This window comes from Solanum verrucosum, unplaced genomic scaffold, assembly GCF_900185275.1.
Source record: "Solanum verrucosum unplaced genomic scaffold, falcon-dt-bn FXZP01000262.1, whole genome shotgun sequence".
NCBI lineage: Eukaryota > Viridiplantae > Streptophyta > Magnoliopsida > Solanales > Solanaceae > Solanum > Solanum verrucosum.
The window spans coordinates 2,673,833-2,684,813 of NW_026020366.1; the positions used below are offsets into that span (position 1 = coordinate 2,673,833).

At 30.8% G+C, this 10,981-nt stretch overlaps 1 protein-coding gene across 1 annotated transcript; it reads left to right on the forward strand.

Annotated features, from left to right (window-relative positions):
- Positions 1 to 307: 307 nt before the first annotated feature.
- LOC125837926 (probable carboxylesterase 15) lies at positions 308 to 10,780 on the forward strand. The gene is made up of 2 exons (XM_049517005.1): positions 308 to 1,017; positions 10,407 to 10,780. Exons 1-2 carry the CDS (start codon positions 308 to 310, stop codon positions 10,711 to 10,713), a joined length of 1,017 nt encoding a protein of 338 aa, XP_049372962.1. The 3' UTR covers positions 10,714 to 10,780.
- Positions 10,781 to 10,981: the final 201 nt, after the last annotated feature.

Consider the following 10,981-nt stretch of genomic DNA (forward strand, 5'->3'; position numbering starts at 1 on the left):
TTTTATAATTAATTTGTTACTTAATATAGAAATGTGTCATTCTTTTGAGATTGACTAAAAAAGAAATAAATCAAGTAAATTGAGACAGAAAAACACTAAATATAAAAGTCTATCTTCTTTTTTTTGGATCACTAAAACTAAAATACTAAACTTGAATCATATAAATTAGGATATATTGGCATGTAATGGGTTATTTTCAACTTTAATATAACATAATACCAAAAAAAACCCTTGGAACAGTCCAATTGAGATTTCCTATTTATAGTGAGATTTCCTTCACCTCACTAGTCAATTCTATCAAAAAATAATGGGTTCTCTTCCTCATGTAGTAGAAGATTGCTTAGGCATCGTTCAAGTTTACAGTGACGGATCCATTTTCCGATTAAGCGATGACCAAATCAACTTCCGTAACATTACCGTCAAAGACGATGGATCAGTCGTATGGAAAGACATCATTTATAACAACGATCGAAACAAAGATGGAAAAGAGAATCTATATCTCCGTCTTTACAAGCCAATTACAACAAAATGCATCACAAACAAACAACAGCTACCAATCATTTACTTCTTTCACGGTGGAGGTTTCTGTGTAGGTTCACGTACGTGGCCTAATTGCCATAACTGTTGCCTACGTCTCTCATCTGAGCTCGAAGCACTTGTTATCGCTCCTGACTATAGGCTGGCACCTGAGTATCGCCTTCCTGCAGCCATGGATGACGCGTTTGCATCCATTAAGTGGCTGCAGCATCAGGCGTTGTCAAATAGGATTACTTATGATGCCGATGATGATTCATGGATAAATCATGATTATGATAGGGTTTATGTGATTGGAGACTCGTCTGGTGGGAACATCGCGCATCATTTGGCGTTGAGGTTTGGTGTTGGTTCGCCTGAGCTTGCACCGGTTAGAGTACGTGGTTATGTTCTAATGGCACCATTTTTTGGAGGAAGTCTAAGGACTAAGTCTGAAGAAGAGGGACCTGATGAACCTTTTTTGAATATGCAAATTCTTGACAGGTACGTATACCTAATACATATACTCTTTAATCTTTAATCAGATGTCTTGAGTTCGAGTCTCCTTGAATACAAAGTCACCCTTGTTAGGGGCACTTTAGGACATCTCTGCCAAATTCTTATTTAATTAGACTCCAATATAAGTACGAACACCAAAAATAAAAATAAAAAATCAATATACATTTAGTTATGGAACCTATAAAAAAAAAATACTTATAGACTTTATGATTTGCATGGTGATGTTTTATTTTTGTTCTAAACAAAACAAATACTCTGAGCACGATTACTAATTTCCCTATAAATACGTACTGATTCACTGATATATTTAATTAAACAATAAATATTGGGACTCATGTGACACCTTCTTTTCGAGTGAGAACAACTTTCTTTTCTATCAAATTATTTTGTAGTTTAATTTGATCCAAAATCTATATTATTAGCAAATACGTTTTTCTATATAATTGAAATCCAATGATTAATTTACTAACTAATCTGTGTAGAATTTATGACATAGGATAAGATGAAGGATCCACAACAAATTTATTAGTCGTGGCTATATATTTACGTCAATCCTTCTATAGAATGAACTTTTAAGAACCAACGAGGGTTATGGTGATGATGGTAAATGCTCTTTTATGCCAAATTAGAAGTCTCAAGTTTGAATTTCTCAATGTATGAAATTGTCTTTGTTAGGGAGTGTTTTATCACACGTTCAAGCATAAATTCGGTTCAATGAATTTTTAAAAAAAAATTAAGATGTGACAAAAGATGATATAATACAATTTATTTTTTTTTGAAAGCAAACTATAATCAACTTGGGTGATCTTATGGAGGGAGTGGGGGGGAAAGGGTATAAGAAACTTCATCATGTGCAATGATGATAGAGAAATAAATTATTGAATGAGCAAATTGAAATTATTGAATAGATAGAAAGAGTGTGAATGGGATCATAGGTTCTTTAGAATGAAAACGACATAACCTTTTTATTTTTTTATTTTTTTATAAGTGTACTCTTTTCTTCGTCTCGTCTCATATTAGTTGATCATCTTATCAAATATATTAGTTGATCATTTTACTAAATATAATTGTCTCATATTAATTGTCCACTTTACTAAATTAAGAAATCATTAATTAAATATTTCATATATTACCCTTGCGATTAATTCTTTTTATAAATGTTCACATATGTTTGTAAAATTTTCAAGATTTTTTAAAAAGTGAAATAGTAAAATTATCTTCTTATCTATAATTTCTTAATATGCGTGTAAAAAAAGAAAAATGATCAACTAATATAGAGCCGAAAATTATGATAAGGACAAATAAATTTTTGAGTGGGATTAAGACAATGCAGGGAGATAATGTTAAAATTAGAGTCATGGTTGGCTAGTTTATGGTGTTGAGGAAAAGGCAACTAGAGACCACATATCTCACTACATATTCACATTTTCAACTTTTAAATCGTTAGTTTTATGAGTAGTGGAGAGATGCTACTTTCTTGGAATATACGTGGTACCCCATGTTTGGATTTGATTTTTTTTTTTAAAAATTCTTTTTAAGAAAGAAGTATTACAAACCTCTCTACACAAGACGCAAATTATTAATTTCATCTCTGAATTATTGCTATTTGACTGTCTTAAGAATGTTCTTTACTTGATTAACTGAATTTAAATACACCATATATCTTTCAACATGAATGAAATACGCCACTAAATTCTCACAAATTTAATTTAAGGATGTGTTTTCAATATTTTTCTCGATTTTTTATTAGGACTCATATACTCCTACAAGAATTTGAGACCACTTGTTATGTCATGTGACAAATTAAAGGTGTATCTAAGATTAGTTAGTCAAGTAGAGGAGCTTTTTAGACTGTCGATAATTCGGAAACGAAACTAATAATTTGCGTGAAGTTCAAAAATTTTCTTAATACTTCTCTTTGGTTTAAAAACAGGTTTTACTAAAATTAAAATCCACTTTATATATTTTGCTTTACAAATAACAGGCTATATACAACTGTTTTTTAAAAAAAATTATAAGGGTTTTTATTTTAAAAAATAAGTGCTTATGTGGTGGAGTAGACTATAACAAAAATAGTTTTGGCACCATTATATATACATATCAATAAAGAGTGTTAAAATATTTGTTGACACTAATTAATTGTCATTAAATTCAATATTGAGGAACATTTACAAATTGGGTTAATTACCACTAAAAATATATATTTAATGATAATTAAGTTATTGTCCTTATTAATTGTCGTTAAAGATCATTTTTGATGTAGTGTAAAAAATCTTTTAAATAAAATACACTACTTTTAGAAAGTTTGATCAAACAATATTATTGCTAAAATGATGTTTTTTAAATTAATTGATCAAATACAAACTGTTTCTCCAAAGTATCTTGAAAAAAATATATTTATAAATAAGTTGATTTGAGTAGGTTATTTCAGCTTATTTTATAAATAGTGTTTTATCGTGAAAATTTCAAATATATACAACTTGAAGTTGTATCTAGAATTTGGAAAACAACTAAAACCTTATTTTCACTTTCACTTTTTTTATTTTCTAATTTATTTTGTTTTTTAAAAATCTTAGTTTTTTATTTATAAAATAACCTCATTTAAATCATATTCTATGTTTTAATGATATTATATATATTTTTAAAAATACATCTAAATTAAAAATATTAACTACAAAATTATGGCCAAACACGACCAATTCAACTTCAACCTTGAGATTTCAAATAAAGTAAAATTTATTTTGATTTTTATGGCCAAACACGTAGAATTAATGTAGTTTTATTTTTAGATATTCAAACGCAATTACATAATTCATCGTCTTTTTAAGATATTAACTCCCAATTAAGGCAATTGTGTTCGCCAAAGTATAATATAGATAAAATCATACTTTTATCTAGAAGTAAAGAAAAATAATTAATGACTTTGTGAAGTGTCCGCAAAGAAATATTTCTTTTACTTATAATTTTATCTTATAGAAAATTTAGTAACAAGAAAATTTAACTAAAACTATCAATTCTTATAAAAAAATATTAAATTAAAATAAAAATCAACTGCTCATACTCAGATTCCATCTCTATCGAATTTGAAGTAATTAAATGTTCACTTTCTCATGACTAGATAATCACAAAGAAGAAACAATAACGTTTTTTTTTGGGGTAATTATAATATTATCTAAATTTGGCAAGCCTTCATACGTCTTACTAAAGGATATCCACTTTTACAAGATTTGGTAGGACCAAGTTCACCTCATATATATTAATTTACTAATTGTATATATCTATAAATAGGTTTACAATATGACAAATCCATTATTGTATTGGATTTGGTGATGAATAATGATTCTGTACTCAACAATTGCTAGATAATTTCATGCTTTAAGGATATGTATTAGAGTAGCAATATAGCTAAATGCATGTCATTGTCTCTGACTTAATTATAATAAAAATAAATAATAAAGGCAACTTACTGAAATCTTAAATAATAAAGGCAACTTACTGAAATCTTTCATGTTTAATAGTTAATTATTTAGATGCATGTTAATTTGTAATATTACAAATCTTACTAAATTTTGGATTTCGAATACATGTATCTAGTGTATCTAGATTCGTCTTGCAGATATATGAAATTAAAATTAGGTGTAATTTGTTCTAGATACACTGTATTAAAGTGAATTGCATGTATCTGACTCTCTTGCTCGCCTCTCTCCCTGTATCTAGTATTCAAGATACATGTATCTAGTGTGATTCATATGTGTTTGGAAATCTAGCCCGCCTCCTTCCTATCTCGTTCGTCTCGCTCCTTCTCCCACTTGCCTCTCTCTACTATAGTGTATCTGGTAGAAAAAATACAAGTATCTAACTTAAAGTTTGGTATGAAATTATTAATTAATGAGATAATATATAATTATTTCAAATTATAGGAAGATTAGTAATATGATAGAAATATTTGTCTAACCTTTTTTTTCTAATACTAATGACAATAATATATTTTCTTTATTATTTGATGAGCACCAAATTCCATATTATATCGATGAAACAATAAGTATAGCAGTTTATATTAATTCAAAATGTTGTGAGGAGTTGTTTTTCAATGAGCTTAATGCATATCTATTGGAACTATTAACTATATATAAATCTTTTTATTTTATTTTATCAGTATATAGTTTGAGTGATTGCGGTTGTCGACCTTTTAATTTCTTGTTCCACTTATAGTCACCTTGAACAATTAAAGTAAGCTAGTTCTGTTTTTTTAAAAAAAAATTGGATTGAAAACACATACTAATATAATATGAATGGTTTCAAATAAAATTAATTATTATAATAAAATTTGCCTATCATAATGGTTACATATGAGTCCTACCTGCACAACAGGGTCAGTTCTAGAGTTGGAAAAATCAAAGCCTACGTACTCACCTAATTTGTTTAATATGTTTAAATTTGGGTGGGTAAGTTCACACGTTAAAAATTAAGTTGATATATAGCTCAAATTAATTCAATAAAATCATATTAAAATATATTTAAAAGATATTTTTTGTTTGATATGTTATATAGAAGTATAACACCATAATAGAGAAAAAATAATTTTATTTGGTACTAAAAATCTATAAAAGAACAAATAAACAATTAAAACTTATTAAGAATTAGGAGGGTTAGTTATGACTCACATTTCAGCCAACTCATTTCAGCTCAAGTAACTTTTGAGCTGATCAATAACCTGCCCATTTATTAACTCAATTAATTTTGATTTATCAAATTAAACTCAACCCACTCACTTAAATGTCTCTATCTATTTTTAAAGATCGTGTAGACACATACTCGATTCTAATTCAATAGGTGAACATTTACCATCCATTCCCTTTTTATAGTTTTTCTTTTATAGAAAAGATACACCCGAGATGAACATAACAAATCAAATCATAAAGAAACACTTACTTTTATTTATAAAAAAAAAGTCTTTCGAAACTTCTTAATGACCTAATTTAGACATGTATAAGAGTTCCTATACAAAATACAATCAGAAAATAAAAGATACAACTTCAATTGGAGGAAAGAGTAGGTAGAAGTTAGTGATGAATATCTATCTATCATCCTCATGCTTCAAACAATCTGAAAACACACCTGCATCCAACAAAAGAGTGCAACAAAAGTAGTATCAGTACACCACACATACTGACAAGCATCATAAACCGACCTAGATAAGATCCTACAACATATCATAAAATCAGCAAGAACAACAAATATTAATATATTGCACTTAATATTTCTCAATCACACATTACAAATATCAATATAGCACACTTGACATTTCTCATCTCCAATTCAACACACACACAACAATCATAATCAACTCTGCAATTAATTATAAGCAGCCACACAATTATGAAAATTATATTCCTACTGATCTTACGATTGTACAATATCTGCAATCAGTTTCATCTGTCACTCACTCATTTATATACATGCTAAAAAGTCTTTAATTTTGAATCTAGTCATGATGACCTGCATATAATTCTAGGTGCTCATGTATCGTATCGATGTGGTACAATTCCATAAACAACCGTTAAGCTCATCTCGAACTTGGACCACTTATCATCATTATATTCATCACATAATCAGGTACCATATCAACGTGGTATCCGATCTATGCCTTACAATCACTTTCTGTAAGCTCACATCAAATTTGAGCCATTCATAATCAAAACAGTGAATGTATTCTCATCCTATCAACATATTCTAGTATGCTCATCAGTTATCTCTCAAGACAACCCATTAAGCACAATATAATTACAAGTGTATATTATAAACATAAGTCATAATAGGCAGCTGAATGGTTCACATGCTTATTCATACAAACATCATTAACTCAAAAATAACAACCACATGCTATGTTTGATGACCAATCAACATTTTATACCACTCATATCATATACAAGAGATTAATTAAAGTCTAACTCCAAATAATATTCTTAGCTATCACAATTGCTATACCTACACCATCATATTCTAGTCACATTAATCTAATTAAAGGCAATACTCAATCATTTTTGACACTTACTAATATTCAGAAAACATCACTATTCTTTTCCACCTATCACAATATAATTCACTAATTATGTAACTTTTTCTAGTTCATCCAATCACACATTATGATTTTGAGACCGCCTTTCATCCCCCATAATAATTATCAAGTTTATTTCATTACAAACATATACCAAATACAACCAGTTGACTATACTGAATTCCCAAGTTCATTTTACCTTTTTACAGTGAATTCTAGATTATCCTTCAAAATTAACCACACACAATCCCAAACATCTCAACGAACTTGTGATTGCTACAACCGTCACACCCCAAGCCTACCTCCTAGATACGACATGGCGTTTAGAACCACAAGTGACCTCAAACTAACTTCATAACATGACATAATATTAAGATTAGCAAAATCAATAGAAAATTGTAACGCATACGAGGAAACTAAAATTGAAATATTTAGATATAATTCGTAGTGCTGAGATAAACAATATCTGTAAGACAACATACATGGCAGAAACATAAACTGATTGTCCGAAGAACCTCTACTAACATGAGTGGCTAGGACAAACTCCTATCCCACTTTAACTGTTTGAAACTTAAAAGATAAATACTTAATTCAGGGATAGAGGGGTCATCTTCGGATCATGAGGACTCAACAAAGCTAACCAACGCTGACTGAATTTTTATTTATCGCGGGCTGGATGATGAGCATTAGAATCTATATTATCAAACAATATTTCCAAAAGTATGTGATTAGTGCTTTGAATGTATTGAGTATGAGGAATATGCATAATAAACATGATATCCGAACATACTGAATGTGTAAAACATGATGATCCAATGACCAAGTAAAATAACATGAAAACTAAGTAAACTGATCTGAAATACATAGTTAAAAAGTCATGCAATAACTGAAATCATGATTGTAGGAGATACTGATAACCAACATAAACCATGTGAGCTACAACATATAGTTTAGTATACTGTTCCCACATTGAAAAGAGAGTGTCTAATACTTGCTGTTAGTGAAAACTTACAAGATAACAAAAATATAAGATTACAATTGAAAATAAATATGAAGAAAATAAATCTCTTCAGGCTGATGCGCGGATATCTCGTTCTCTTTAAGGAGATTCAAGCTCACTGCAGCAAATGTTTTCACCGATCCAGCAGTAGTCCTCTTGACTTGTCCTCTCCAGAATACAACAGCCTTCACAAAGTATAACTCAACAACTCTGGACAAGAGTTGAGTCCAAAGCTCCACAAAAAAGAACACCTCCCTTCAACTAATACGAACTCTCTTTTTTGACTAACTCTTTCATTCTATATTTTTCTAGTGTATTGTGTGTGTTACAAACCAAATGAAGACCACCACTATTTATACTACAAGAAGTCTTCCTAGAATTGAATAGGAAGATAATGGAGTAGTAAATAGTGAAGATAAATGGCCTAGAGGTTACATATGTTACATGGTTACAAAGAATAATGAAGGAGTAAAGAATGAGATAATGGAGAAATAATGGTCTTGGAAGACCACGTCCAAGGCAGTAAGCAAACGGCTAGTCAGTAGCCTAGGCAATTAAGCATAAAAGGCATTTACACCAAATGTGAGTAATTAGGCACAAATGCCTACCAACGGTAGCAATGAAACTGCCCACTAACTGTTGAAACTATCAGCATCTTTCTAACTCCAAAATATAGCAAATTAATATATTAAAATATTAACATTAAAATGCTAATAAACCAACACTTGCCAAGGTAAGGACATGATATATGAGCTATGGTGGATCCACTAGATAATGTCTATCTAAGAGAAATCCTATAATGGCACGTAGTTCTATGACTTGCGGATTTCTAGCAAAGGCCCACAAATGCTAAACAGAAACCTTCATCCCATAAGGCCACTCAGTGCTAAGTATACTCCCAATGGAGACATGCATAATCTCGAAACAATAATAATTTATACTACATAATCATACTAATAACTTATACATACTGATTAGCTCCTAAATCATGATAATGGAAAACATACTGAGGGACACTTGAAAGCATCATATATCATGATAGTCTGAAAATAATCTGAAAGCATCCCAATTCATGAAAATCAGATAAACTGAGACATACATTTGAAAATAACGTAATTTTGATCATGAAAATACTTGCATGCTATAGCTCATGAAATTATCATTAAAACACGGAATTATACTTGAAATCACGGAAATTCATGGGTAAAACATGTAATTATGGATGATCATGAAGAAAATTGATTTGTATTAAAAACCCATGAAGATCGTGGAAACTTCTAGCTTGTAGGAATCATAAACTTGAAATTCTAAGGTTTATATGGGATTCAAAGGGATACCCATTGATGAAATTTTCAGATACATGGAGTAGAAACCTTGACTTTATTCTTGAAATGAAGACTTAAAACTTGAAACCCTAGTTCTTGCTCGAGAGTAGACTTGAGAGAGAAGAAATCTAATTTGGGGATAATTATGAGGGAATGGGCAAGTTATGATCTATAGGAGCCACTTAGCCCCACTTAGAATAGGTCAAAGCGACATAGTATAACAATTAAAAGAGTTGAGAAAGACTAAAATAATCTTGACTTAAAAACTGACGGAAGCCTTCTACGACTCCTTCCATGGACCGTACACCACTTCATGAACCATGAAGGTGTTCGTGAAAGCAGAGGAGATCTGTGTTCCTGAAGGTCGTCTTCTACGGAGACTAATACGGGCCGCACAAGTGCTCGTGAATGACAAGATTCCTGAGTTTTGGGGGTTTGGTTCACAGACCAATACACGGCCCGTGTAAGCTTTCACGGTCCGTGAACCCACCCATGAAACTCACCTCCAAAATTTCCAATTTTTGAGTTCAATTCCACGGATCCCTTCATGGCCTGTGGTTCCTTTTACAGTCCGTACAAACCCTTTTTTCTGCAACTTTCAGTTCTTCATGTAACTTTCAGTTCTTTCTGTTTCCCAAGACTCAATCAACAAAGATGTGCTTTCAAGTCAATTTCATTTAATTTGGGTCCATGTACACAAATAGGATGGTTCAAATTTTAGTTGAAAGGTTTGAGGGACTATAATAAACAAAGTAATTTCTATCTTGAGCTTAAATTTATATTGAAAAAAATAAAAATTTAAACTCATACGCCTTTACTGTGGATATTTCAGTAACAATGGAACAAATCATTGCATTAACACCTCTAGCTAGTCCAATAACTAATTGAAACGTTCAAATGGACCTCCACACCCCCTTAGTTATAAGCATGGATTAGACTGAGATTATGCACGATACTCGACTAATTAATTTTTATGTACTTTATTTTCCAGATTTTGGAGGTTATCACTTCCAATTGGAGCAACTGCAGATCACCCATTGGCTAACCCATTTGGTCCATTAAGCCCAAAACTCGAGCCCAAGAAGCTTGATCCACTATTGGTAATTGTGGGAGGAAATGAACTTCTCAAAGATAGAGTTGAAGATTATGCAAACAAGATGAAAGAGCTAAACAAGGATGTTCACTATTTTGAGTTTGAAGAAATGCAACATGGGTTTTTCACAAATGACCCTTTCTCACAAGTTGCAAATATGGTTTTGCAAGAGATCAAGTACTTCATGTGTAAGACCTCTTCTTAGGACTATAAGAACATATATATGTGAGCTAGCTAGTAATGTTTACTGTTGCTCCCAAATACACATATAACAGCGCATTTTTATATCCAAATGGTAGTACGTTAAATATTTGAGAGAATATTTTAAAACATATAACCAAAGTTCCTTTAGTTATTCTCTTGTAATTCATGAATGCTTTATGTAACTCTGGTATCGTAGCTATTTCATCTCCAGTTTGGGTATATACTGTGTTTAATAATCCATAGTTATAGCAAGTTGCTATTAGGTTTGC

Excerpts from the sequence above, each read along its gene's own strand:
- LOC125837926 (XM_049517005.1), top strand. The coding sequence starts at position 308 with ATGGGTTCTCTTCCTCATGTAGTAGAAGATTGCTTAGGCATCGTTCAA. Across the intron at positions 1,018-10,406 it reads AATATGCAAATTCTTGACAG|ATTTTGGAGGTTATCACTTC; the intron begins GTACGTATACCT and ends TTTATTTTCCAG.